This window comes from Poecile atricapillus, chromosome Z, assembly GCF_030490865.1.
Source record: "Poecile atricapillus isolate bPoeAtr1 chromosome Z, bPoeAtr1.hap1, whole genome shotgun sequence".
Classification (NCBI taxonomy): Eukaryota; Metazoa; Chordata; class Aves; order Passeriformes; family Paridae; genus Poecile; species Poecile atricapillus.
In genome coordinates, this window is record NC_081289.1 from 114,688,723 (window position 1) to 114,702,171 (window position 13,449).

Here is a 13,449-nt window from a genome sequence, read left to right on the forward strand (position 1 = left end):
GATAACTGTGTAAGCATTCCTTGACTGACATTTATGTTATTCATAAGTGCACAGCTCTGGGCAACCTGGTGAACTAAACATCTAGGAATGGCCTAGGGTGTAGTATACAAAACAATAGCATTTGTATGAAAAGAGAAATAGATAACTATTGAGTTCTGAGCAAGGGTCATATTTGGCTTATAGTTTCTAAACTTCTCTGTGAAACCAAGTGAAGAACAGACTGAAGAACAGTCTATGTACATAAGTGGTTTTTTTACTTTTATTAGATATTCTGGCTACTGTCAGTATGATTAAGTTTAATAAAGGCATATTTTAGACATACTATGTAATAATATATATTTCCCATATATTTGAATGCATATGCTAATAAAGTGTTTTGAAGATTTTCGTTTGGCACAAATTCTATTTTGTAAATATTTTCCTAGTGAGTAATTTAATATACTTGCAGCTTAGCTATAAAGGATATTTGAATGTTGTGCTAGGTTTATCAGAGTTTTCTAAATTTCCTGAGTGCTTGTTCTTCTTCTGTGTTTAGAGATATATCACTTAGGTTTTATTTTGTTTTTTGTAAGCAGATTTTTGTCTCTAAAGATTCTCAAGTGTTTACATTTTATTGGTGACTGTTTACTCTTTTTCTCAGGGCCACATAGAACTTGGATTCATTGGCTCCTCAGACACAGAGGGAACAATATTGGAAACAGCTGATGAGGGTCAGAATTTGGAAGAGATGCAAAGCTCATCTCTGGCAATGTGGGAAACAGAAGTACAGCACATTGAGCTGGAGAAAGGGAGTATGGGGCTTGGATTTAGCATATTGGACTATCAGGTAACTTCTTCGGATGAAGGACGAAATACTTCGTATTGCTTAGATCTTGCAGTTCTATATATTTTAATTATTTCATTAATTGAATCCAAGCAATAGAGTAGAATTAATCAGTGCTTGTAGGCATTCCAGTAATTACATATTCCTCTCATTGTGTTAAGACTACAGGTTCAAATGATGATGGTAATACTGGTTCAGAAAAACAGATAATCCGTTATATACCAGGGTTTTCACAAAGCTGTCTTCTAGTGACCCAGGGACAATGAATGATGTAGCTGGCATATTTAGGCATTTAGCCATGTATTTTGCACCTGCAGTGAGGTGTTTAGGGCAAGATCCAATAAAGGACTTAAATGCTTAAAGCAGGATTTACTAAAATCCAGAACTGTAATTCTGAAATCCCTTGCTTAGCTGCTGTCTGTCGGGGACATGCTTAAACGTCCTGATTCATTTTGTGTTTGACTTTAGAATTCATGGATATCTAAACTGTGTTTCATGGTGTGTGCCAATGAACAGTTCATTGACTGTCTCTTTGCTTCACTTGGTCAAGATGCCAGAAAAAATATTCCTCCTGTTCCCAGTTTTCCAGTGGATAATTTTTAGGTGAATGTCAAGTAATTTCTCCCTGAGGTCAGTGTAGGCTTTTGCTGAGCTATTTTGCAGTGCTGTGGGGATCAGGTCTCTTTCCAGGTTTCTGCTGGATCTTGTCCATAAGAGTGTATGCATTTACATCTGGAGATAATTTCCAGGTGGAAATTAGGGCCCCAGGTACCCTTAGAGTTAAGCTATGGCTTAGATTTTGCATTTGCACACTGATAAGGTGAAGAACAGTGTAGTGTAATAATGTGAAGGATAAAGGCAAGTGTCCTTTATGAAGGAACACTGACTACTCTTGAAAGTGTTGCTCATGATGTTCTGCAATGAGACATCACAGATGAGCCTGAGTGTTTGAAGTCCATGTCAATACACAGTAGAACTTTTTTTTGCTTCAGTCTCTTCTGAGCATTAACACAAATGGTGGGTGTGTATGTGGTTAGTGACTGAATTTTGTTTATGGATAATAGTACTAAAGGCTTTTGGGAAGTGCCTAAAGTTGTTTCAAATATTTTTCAAATATGAGTTCATGTTACAGCTTTAGGCAGCTTTCTGAAACTTAGCGCTTTTTTGATGTTATAATATTTGTGCATTGTCGTATATTCTCTCCTTTGATATGCAGTAAAAAAATTTCACTGTCACTGAAGTTTTGCTTTCTTATAAGACTGTGAACAGTAAGTTTACAGGGAGATTTATATTTGTATTTTGCTGTTTCCATCAAGTTTTCAATTCATTTTCAATGAACATTGACTAAACTTGAGGAGAATTATGTTTGTGCTAACACATTCCTCATGTTTTATAGAATGCAGGCCTGTAGAAAGGTCTACATAATTTCTAATCCTAAGGAAGGTTATCACACAGACTAGAGAGGCTTGTTTCTTTTTTTTCCCCAAAAAATATGTCACACAGTGCCATCTAAAGTGACAGAGTAAGTATTTGTTATTAAAATAGTGAGGAATGTGTCAATGCTCAGGGTCAAGCACTATTTGCAGCACTGCTAGTTTTGGACTTGGAAATGGCATTCTTTCTACTGCAGTAAGTGTCATCAAGTGTTAAGGGCCTTCTTGATGTCCCTCCCTCCCTCCCTCCCTCCCTCCCTCCCTCCCTCCCTCCCTCCCTCCCTCCCTCCCTCCCTCCCTCCCTCCCTCCCTCCCTCCCTCCCTCCCTCCCTCCCTCCCTCCCTCCCTCCCTCCCTCCCTCCCTCCCTCCCTCCCTCCCTCCCTCCCTCCCTCCCTCCCTCCCTCCTTCCCTCCCTCCCTCTTTGATGGTGTCCCTCCTTTCAGATGTACATCTTGACATGGAAACTTGTTACCATGCATGCTGATTTGTAGATCAAATGTAGTTTGATCTACAATCAATTGATCAGTCAATCAATTGTTGATGTAGTTTGCTTTTCGCTATATTTGCTGTCAATAAAGCTGTTACGAGATTACATTTTTGGGTTTTTTTCTCTTCATGCACTCAAGTGAACTGGGTGTTGGAAGTATTAACATGATGTTCCTTGTGAATGTAGTTCTGTAAGAATCATACAAATATTTTGCATGTATGATAGTTGTTACAGCAGAATTATATGTTCCTGTTACTAGTATTTGATGTAAGCTTTTATTTATAAAAATCAGTATGTTTGAGGATGGTCACTTAAAAGCAGTTTTCTTAAAAGCAAACATCACTTTGTTTGTCTTGTGTATTAGAGTACTATATTGGTATGTTCCTCTCTCATGTAAGTAATTAATTCGGCATACACAAGACCTTGCCTCTTGAAAACTGCTTTTTTAATTGAGCAAGATCATGAACTGTAAGACAGTTATTGAAAATAAGTAATTTGTTCCACTAGAGTGCATGTGTTACATTTCCCCAGTCTACACTGTCCACCTGTGTCCTCAAACCTCTGAATATAAGGGAGGATGGAGTTTGCAACACTGTTGTTGCAGTAGGAAGTATATGAATTTCTGATGTGTATGGACAACACTGAGCAATTTAGTAGTATTTAATATTGGAGATACATGATGGAACATCACCTAGAAAGGAGTAATAATTTCCACATTGAAAAATTAAAAATAAGTGGAGGTCTAAATGTATGGACAGTACAGACAGATAGTTTGCTGCTACTGAAGGTTCATCTAGAGGAGAGCAACACTTCTTCATAACTCAACACTGGTTAATAAAGCTCATAATTAAAAATTCTCAGGATATAAAAGAGTAAAAAAAAAGTTAAATCTTTTTCTTCCTTTTATTTAATTAGGATCCCGTTGATCCAGCAAACACTGTAATTGTGATTCGCTCATTAGTTCCTGGGGGTGTGGCTGAGCAAGATGGCAGGCTTCTTCCTGGAGATCGGCTTATGTTTGTCAATGATATCAACCTGGAAAATGGCAGCCTGGAGGAAGCAGTGCAAGCATTGAAAGGAGCCCCAACAGGAACAGTTAAAATAGGAGTTGCCAAACCATTGCCTGTAAGGATTTGTGAATTCAGTGTGTACTTTTCATATCATTGAAGTTGGTACATGCTGATCCTGACTTCTTCATACATTTTGTGTGTTTTGGAGTACAGCTGGGTGGCCCATCTATTGTCTTGTGTGTAGGGGTGGCCTGGGTAGTACATGACTGTTGCAGGACCTAGCACACCTGTTTTGCAGCTGAGAAAACAGCAAAACACCTTGCAAACAGCAGAGTCTTTCATGGCTGAAAGTTGACAGGCATAATATTGTACACTGTACACTTTACATGGTTCTCTGAATGTGTGAGATGGTGACATGAAGTTGTTTTTATTTTATTTGTGTGGAATTTACTGTTTCCTTTTCATGCTAGGTGTAGTATTATTAGGCCTGTTACTCTGCTTGGGGAGATTTGATTTATGCTGGGTGGTATGTGGGAGAAACAGCAAAACTTTCAAGAGGTTCACTAACAAATTTTTACTTGCAAACTTTAGAACATTAAGATAGAAGAATACTTGGCAAATCATAAAATGTAGGCATTTTTATATTATTGCATTTATAAATAATATATAAACATATATATGCTTATAAAATAGCAATAATATAAAAGCAATAAAAATAACACTTTAGAAAGTATACAGGAAGAGAAAGAGAATGGATAAGGGTAGAAAGGTATGTAGTCATCACCCATGGATCCAGTGACAAGACTTGGTTGTTGCAATTTCAGTGCCTCTTCAAAGTGCTGGTCACAGTCTTGATCCACCAGGCATGGGGGAAACCTGAGAAACACAAAGTTCAATGGGTTAATATACATTCAGGCTAGATGAGAATGTCCAAGTACTTCCCGTGTGGTTAAGAGTTTTACCCTGTCTGATGTAACACTATAGATGACAAAGCATTTTCTGTCTTTGATGGTTTATGACACCTAAGATGTTACAGCTTCCTCTCAGGTTAGCATAGTTGAGCCAATTATAGTCCATGAGAAGGAATGAATACCTTCAGGCTTTCTGCGAGTGTCCCGCTATGTCTCCAGAGCGGGGTTTTCACACCTGAGCCTCTTGTGTAAGGACATGGACAGGATAAAAAGCACTATCCCACCTCACAAGATTTGCTTTTTACCAGTCTCTTCCCTCGTCTGGCTCCAAACCCAGTTTGTGACCTCGGGTGGTGGGTGTGCACCCCCTCTGCAGCTTGGTGGTTACTTTGTGCCTGGTTAACAAAGCACCTGCTCCTTTTGCAAGTGTTTCACACATTTCCCATTACCATTCCAATCCCTCAAAAGTATATATGCAATCTTTGTATTTAAACAATGCACTTTATTTATGTAAAAGTGTGTAGTCTTCAGTTTGTCTACATCTAACTGGTTATTTCAGGCTCGGTTTTAGAAGGTAGTCTGGAACAACTCAAAAAAGGAGGTTTAAAGGACACCTATGGTCACTGAGACAGTGTAGCAGTAAGAATGCTAGTGAATGAGCATCCCTGCTGGGTTAAATTCAGATCAGTAGAATGGCATTAGTTCATACATGCAAGGAAGATAGTTTTCTCTATATTGGTAAGCCCAAGCACAGTTTTAGGGGTTCATTTTTGCTTTTCATGAATTGATAATCCTGCAACCCTTGTGGATGTAGATATCAAATTTTCATTCTTAGTACATCTTTGTGGAGAGAGTGGGAGGGAATGGCTGTTGTTTAAGTTCCCACAAACATTTTCTGTAATACTTTTCAAAGTATTTTCTGATGTTTTCATAGTAAGAGAGTATGTTTTAACTTGCTCTGTTAAATTAATTTTTTTATTGGAGTCTCCACACTAATTGCAATCAATAATTTCATACTCTAGAAGATGTCACTCTAAAAGCGCAAATCCATGTAGGTTTTGTTTATGTTCCCTAAAGTTGTAAACATAGGGCATTTGCACTTCAATATTTCATGTGTTATGCTTTAATTAAATATTACCAATAATCCCTGCTTTTTTTGCAGTACTGGACAAAAGCACCTGCTATAAAATTATGTTAGAAAAAGCTATTGGTTTATAGTCAGAATTATGTTTTGTCCTCTAGAGGCTGACAGATACAATTGTAAAACACAGAGAGTACATGAAATCTTCCTGCCTGAAAGCAAGATTGCTCTGTGGCTAGAAAGATTTTAAAGACCTCTGCTGTTAGGCTCTTTCTCTGTTGGCAGATGTGATGGCAGTTTTAGTATATCTTTATTAAGACCAGAAATTGAAAATGAGCCTAGACTAAGTTGTGGACTCTGTGGTATACCTGTACAGGCCTTTTTTATTATTTGGGGTTTCAGAATGAGGTGTGGAACTGAATCAATTGAGGTAATTTTGAAAAAAAAAAAAAAAAAAAAAGTCTCTTTACCAACTGAATTCTGTGACTGTGATTGAAATTATCTCTTTGCTGCATTTGGAATCCATTTGCCTTTCTAAACAGCCCCCTGCCCCCCTTGCAGAATGCACTCTGCACCTGCTGTGTCCAAACCACTCATCCGACTCAGAGCTTCGTTCTTTCTGCAGCTTTCACCTGAGGAGGGCTATGTCTCTGCTAAGGAAGATTGCTTTTTCTACACTGCCCAGCCACTTGAGGAGGAGGGGCCAGCTGATGCAGCCCTCTTCCATGCTGAGCTGGCTCTGGTTAGTGGCCCAACTTACCGCAGATTTCTTCAGTCTTTGCATTTTGTGTAGTGAAAGGAGTTGCCTTGTCACTGTCCATGCTTATTTTTTAGTGTTTGCAGACTCCACGTTACTCATCCACTGTAGGTGGGATGGATTCTGACTTCGTAGAAACTGGCATCTAGAGACTTTGGCTTTTTGCATGAGCTGTGGATCTGGCCTATGATATGTTAATTGCTGAGGGAAAGAAAAGTATTTTCTGATGTTTTCAAAAGTGCATGGCTATCCACTTGTCCTTGCATGCACTGAGCAGCCCTTTCAAAATCTCACCTTTTTAGAGAAATGTTCTTGTGTTTGTTTTTCTATGTATCATAATACATCATTTTTCTACTATGGAAAGTTTTTGGTATTCTCTATTTGCATGTAATCCAGCGTTACAAGGAACACAGTCTTCAAAAGCTGCAAATACTTCCTCCTAATAATATTCTTTAGCCTTCAACATCAATCAGTGATTATGAGATTTACAAGGTCAGAAGGTGTTCACTTGTACAAACAATGTGGCTTACCTGAGCAATCAGTGCCTTACATAGCCCAGAAGATATCAATAAGAGCTCAGATTAAAAAGACACAGGAAACAGCTACAAAAAAGCAAAAAATCCCCCAAACCCTCCTGCCACAAATTTAAAAAAACAAAAAAACAAAGAAAAAACCAACCCAGAATACACATGAATATGTATGTTTTCCAAGTGTGTAATCTCATGGTTGTTTGTTCTAGTCTGGGTCTGATGTTGAAATTATTAGACCCTCATTTTCTGAGGACTTGAGCAGGGAAGCAGCTTCTAAACACCAGAACTTTGTTCATTAGAGAAAAACTCAAAAATAAACAAAAACCTGAAATGGATCCTGTAAAGGTGAAAATCTCTGCATTACTGCTTCCAGCAGTTTTGCTGTTTTTTCACATTTGCAGATGACAAACTGGCTTAATAACTTGCCTTTAAGCAAGACTGCATGTTTTTAATTCTTCAGTTTGTTACCTTTAGCAGTTAGTTAACCATATTTGTCTTGCTCCATTCATTGAGAAGAAGCACAAGTTTTATATTCTAAATAACCTTTAATTAAAGATGTGTTGAAATGATCAGATTAAAACTATCTAAAAATTTTGACTTCCATCTGTGGTTCCTATCAAAAGAAACTTGTCGAAAAAGAGCAGTGAAGATACATGACACAATAAAATTGTCAATCAGATTTGTCAGTTGTCTAATTAAATGTGCAAAATAGGAAACTAAATGTGCAGTCTCCCAGCTGAAGATATGTTTTGAGAGTGCACATACAAGATAATGTTTTTCATAGGCAGATCTATACTCAGATTTCACAGATATGTCCTGAATTTTCACAATACATTTTTTAGGGCATAGCTTTGGTAAAACAAATATGCATTTTCAAGATGAACTGAGAGTAAGTTACAGCAAAGAAGCAGTTTGGATTAGCAGTTAAGTCTACAGGCTTGAAATAATAAAAAAAATAATACTTTTTACCCTGAAAAGGAGTCAGTGTGTTCAATTTATTGCAGATTGTTGCTACTTCTGTAATGGATTCATAGTACGATTAACCACAGGGGCTGAAAAACAAGTTAGATCCCATCTCTGTAGATGGGTACACTCATCTGCTTCATACAAGTTTATGATACAGTCATGGCTCTTAACCCAGTGATCATTTTTATTATTATTATTTATTATTATTATCTTGAGCTCTTCCGGGGAGATGAAATAGTAATCAAACTGTAGCACCATTAATTAGGGTTTCTAGGGCTTAATTTTATTCTAGTATTTAAAAGAATGTGAGTCTTGGAAAAAAATACATTTCATTTTTTAAAATGGCGAAAATACTACCCATGTAAATGTCTGAAACTCTTTAAAAATTTTTATTTCTCATTTAAGAGAAATAGAAATATAGGAATGCCCATTGTAATCTTGTTGTAAAAAGCAAAGCCATTTAAAATATATTTAAAAAAAACACATAATGATTTTTTCATATAGATGCACTGTAAAGCACTGCAGTTTCCAGATTTTAAAAGATCATAAAAATAAGTGAGCCTGAAAAGACAAGGGAACATTCCTGACATGTGCCACCATGTGAAGCTCCTTATTTTCTCCGTGCTAATTTTTGTAAAAGAAAATTGAAAAGAAAAAAGAAGCCCCAAAGAAATCAGAATATAGACACCAAGAAGTACAGTAGAATTCTCCCAATACTTTGTACTTCTATTAATAGGCATGAGTGTGCCTCAGCCCCACAGCTTACTGTGGTTCAGGCTCTTGCTTTACTTCAGATATTCTTTGCAACCTTTGAGGAAGTAGTAACACAGACTTACTGCAAGCAAAATTTTCCTGCTGTGCAAATGTAATTTCAAACTAAAATATGGAATAAAAAAGAAGAAAAGTATCAGTATGTAGTGGCTGGTGTGCATGTGCTTGGGGCTTATGTGGTGTGATGGCAACAGCCTGGCTGATTGAATTGCTTTTGTTGTTAGGTGGACTCTGGCGAGGCAGATCTAGCGGATGAGTCCACCTTTGAATCACAGTATTCTCTAGAGAGAGACGTCTTCCAGGATTCAGTGACAGCTCTGCATGACAGTGCCTGTAGCAGTGAGGTGAACAACAGCTTCTCTCTTCCATTATCATCTCCCAAGGTAAAATCGAGGATGGTTTTATTTATTACAGTGAGCAGGCTGTATTATCTGATATAAATGTTTTGTGTCATCCTGGTTCAAAATGCTGTGTGTGTCACCAGGGAAAATTTTGTTTAAAGTAGTGCTGATGTCTTGTAGATGTCTTTGTTGAAGAGAGAGGTAGACAGAAGGCACAAAGCTTGGATTTTTGCTAGATAAAGCATGAATTAGTCAGAGTATGGTGAGATGTTTGTAGTATTAAAGTGGTGAGCAGTCTGCTAGAAAAATATAATTGTCATTCAAAGCATAATAGAGAGTGGTAACTCTCTGTTGAGCCCTGTTGCTCTATATTTCAGTGTAAAAAGCAAGAGTAAATTTTTTTCCTGATTTTTACTTTTATGCTTCATAATTAATATGTTTCTGTGGTTTTAAATGAAAATTTTATAATGATGCTGTAGTTAAATCCATGAAACTCTGTAATTTAGAGTAAAAGTAAAGTAAAAAGTAAAGTAAATCAGAGAAAACCCTGCTGATAATTATTATGTAAAGCAATAAATTAAGATTTATTTAAGATTATTAAGAAGATCAGTGGCTTTTTTGGTTCTTGGTCAAATACCCATAATGACCTGATCATGTTTTCTTTCTTTCCATGGTTTTTCATATTCTTTCTTTCTTCTAAATATTTAGATTTATTTTACTAACTTAGACCTTTCCACTTCCGTTCTCCTAGCAGTCTTCATTGAAAACCACTGGGTTTGCAGTCTGTGGTCTTGAATAGAGAAGCTACTGCTTTTTCTGCAACGCCTGAGCTGCAGTAATTCCTGTTAACCTTTCTGGAATATTTTAGCCCTTATGTGGCACTGGCTAGAAAGCTAGATTCATCTCCTAATGGTTTCTCCTAATCCACAGAAGAGCACATCTCTTCTGTGCCAATGGGACAGCTTGCATTGTTTAACTCTGTAATTGTTACTTAAATGGATTATGCATTTTGCATGCTTAGGAGTATTTTGTGAGATAGAGACTGGACTTACATTATATATCGCATTGAGGCTCTAGAAAGTCTTTAGTTATTTTTGCCATTGGCTTAAACATAACTTTGGTTTACCTACTCTTTTAAAATACCAGAGTCCTGATTTTTCAGTGTTTGTCTCTGTACACCAGTATGAAGTGAGTATTAAGTTCTCAAGTAACTTATTCATGATTCAAAAAACAAACCTAGTGGGAAAATCTGTTCATTAATGAAATGCAGTAAAAATTAAAACAGCGCTATTTGATGCTGTGAGGGATGCACAAATATTTCAGCTGTTTCTGGCTGCAGGGCAGGTTCTGAGTGTGTCACATTTTGTTGTCACATTTAAAAAAAGGGTGTTGAAAAACATAAAACTTAAGGGCTTTTTTTAAAAAAAAACAATGCAGATGCTCTAGTGAGGCCACATGCTAGTATAGGTATGAATTCCTGGAACTGTGTTTGTCCTAGAAAATTATAGCATTGGCTTTTCTTTAAGTGAAACAAAAATAAAAATTAGTATATGGTGCAACTCTTAATATGTATCTATGGAATATGAAATAAATGTAGAGTATGATTTGATACATGTTTTCACTGATTTGGAAATGGGTAAAAAACGGACTTAAAAGTAGATGTCCTAGGTATATTTGAAACCTTATAAAATAATTTCAATAGATTATTGTATCGTGTTCTGTTCTCAAAAAGGTAGGAAATTATGTCCTTGATTATATCATGAAGATTAGTTGTATTTAGGCTCTGCTCAATTATCTTCTCAGCTGTTACTTAAACCACTTATTTACTGGTAAGCCTTTTTTGATTCTTGTCAGGGGACAGTACAAGCATGTATGCACTTCATGAAAGTTTACAAAAAATAATTCTAAGGCTCTTGAGACAAAATATTGCAAAATATCCACAATGTCTCCCCAGCTTTTTGGAGAAGCAATAGAACAATTAATAGGACCAGTGAGTAACAACTAACACAGATAGAGGTAGTTGATTTTGAGTTACTTTATTGCATTTCAGCAAAGAAATCCCTAATATTGATACAGAGCCTCTAACTTCTAAGTTCTTGATATATCTTTTTAAAATCTAATGGCCAACATGTTTTTAAAAGGTCAGCTACAGAATATTTGAAGTTTTTTTTCTTTCAGAATATTGTGATTATTGAAATCCCTTGAAACATTTCAAAAACAGGGCCTCAGAATCTTGGAAGTCTAAACAAATGTGTAGAGAACATATTTATGGTACTGCAGCCATAATTGGTATATTTGAAATAATTATTGACTGGTAAGCTTCTATAATTGCATTATTGTATTTCATTGTTCTCACACTTCAAATCCCCCATATTCACATTTTGCTGATGTCTGAACAAGTTCTTACTTCTTGTAGTTCTTACTCTTGCTGAGGAAGAGAAATCTTAATGTTTCTGCTCGGTTACATAGATGATAACATTGCATTCTTATTGTCTGATCTTCTTTAAATTCCTCTTTGCTTGCTAAGTGTGCTGAAAGTAAAGATATTGGTCTAGCAAAGTTCTTTCACCTGAGAAAAACAACAGGATGCTTGAATTTTAAAATCTTACTGGAGTTATTCAAGTTAGTTAGTAACTTATTTTACTGATTTCTGGTATTATAAAGCAGAAGAAATCATCTCAGAAATCAAGTTCATTTTATAGTAGAATGAATGCCTGTAGGGAACTACAGATGAGGTTGATCTTGCTGATCTTACAGCAGTATGTTTAAATTCTATGAGATTAGATTTTGTTTAAGGTTCTATCATGAACGTGGTTTTGAATTTTACTACAAATGAATGATGATTGTTCATTGTCTCCTGTGTTAAACAGTCTGTTGGAGAGGAATGCCCAAGTGCTGCAGCTGATTTCCATGTATCTGAGAAGAATCTGTACAACATGAATCTGAATCAGAGACTGAGAGATGAAAAGCCTGTAGTGGACAGTAGCCTGGAAACTGCAAGTGATTTTACTAAAACAGATCTGACTCTGGAGGTTTCAGATATCAACCAAAATGAAAGTGAAAATACAGCAACATGGACTGGATCTCAGACAGCATCAGAAATTGTACTAAATACAAGCCTTGCTAGTACCACACATCTTAATTCTAATGAAAAAGTAAAGTTATTTGCCTTATTTTTATTTTTTCTTTCTTTTTTTCTTTTTTCTTTTTTTTTTAATAATAATTAAAAAAACATACAGAAAGCCTGTAATTAGACCCAAAAATTTCCTGCAGAAATTGTTACAGGCCAATAGCCATGCATATTTCTTTGATTATTTGTTAGCTCACATCAAAACTTTGGGATATAGATCTTTCCAAAAAAGGACATAATTTATGCCATCAAGATTGTATTTTCTCAGAGGCTGTCGATGCAGGGGTACATACAAGTCTTCTCAGGCCTCACATGATAGATACTGCTGGACCACAGTGTAACCCCTGGGCAGTTTTTTCTTAGCCCTTGATAACCTTCACAGGGACATGAGTGCAAATGGGAGGCACACAGCTGCAGCTGGGCCTTTTGGAAACCAAGGGGGATGTGGTGTGAATGTCTTGGAATCATATTGTGCACTTCAGCTCACAAACTGACCTGTGATGCTACAGTGTCCAAACACAATTTTCCTTTATATGACAGTCACTGTGACATATTTCTTATGTTTTCCTTCAATGATTTATTAAGAAATGCTTAAAAGAGCTGAAATGTCTTACAAGATTTGTTACTTTAGTACCGGTAGATTGTCAGACATCTGTGAATGAATCTGAAGCCCTTGAATTCATTCTACTAATTTTGATGCCCTTAAATTAAAAGTGTGCATTGTGATAGCTTTGGTTTGTTGCCTGAATGAAAACAGAAATCATGATCTTCGGTGAACTGATTTTTCCAATATCTGTATAAGAAATCTCATGTAATTATGTGCATGGCTTTTGAGTAAGGCAAGAGTGGTTGAGATCAGTATGACCAATCATACTTTTATCTTGGTAATCTGAACTGGTGTTATTTTCCCTTATGTTAGGATCAATTGCTTTTAGTGGAAAAGAGATGCCCTGTATCTTTGGAGGGAAATTCCACACCCCCAAATTCAGTGAAAAACATGTATGAGAAGACTATAATTATTGCAAAAGGCAATTCAAGCCTAGGTAAGTTAGTGAATTTTGTAAATTCTTCAGGAATATAACATGGTTTCCCTTGTATGTTCCCTGTTTAATTAGTAAAAACTAAATATTTTCCAATTAGGGGGGACAGGATATCTTTCTTTGCTTGTCTTGCCCTGTTTGACTGTGATGGCACTGTATCCATTTGAT

The 13,449-nt window shown here is 36.4% G+C and overlaps 1 protein-coding gene across 16 annotated transcripts in view; it reads left to right on the forward strand.

Moving 5' to 3' along the window:
• MPDZ (multiple PDZ domain crumbs cell polarity complex component) overlaps positions 1-13,449 on the forward strand; it is a 103,484-nt gene that overhangs the window by 46,167 nt on the left and 43,868 nt on the right. For 15 of the 16 annotated variants that reach the window (XM_058826112.1, XM_058826111.1, XM_058826116.1 and 12 more), the window contains 6 exons: positions 641-826; positions 3,660-3,869; positions 6,372-6,488; positions 8,995-9,153; positions 11,982-12,266; positions 13,161-13,284. In XM_058826112.1, coding sequence (XP_058682095.1) covers positions 641-826; positions 3,660-3,869; positions 6,372-6,488; positions 8,995-9,153; positions 11,982-12,266; positions 13,161-13,284 — 1,081 coding nt within the window. The remainder of the gene's footprint in view (positions 1-640; positions 827-3,659; positions 3,870-6,371; positions 6,489-8,994; positions 9,154-11,981; positions 12,267-13,160; positions 13,285-13,449) is intronic. The other variant, XM_058826122.1, reaches the window with a different exon arrangement.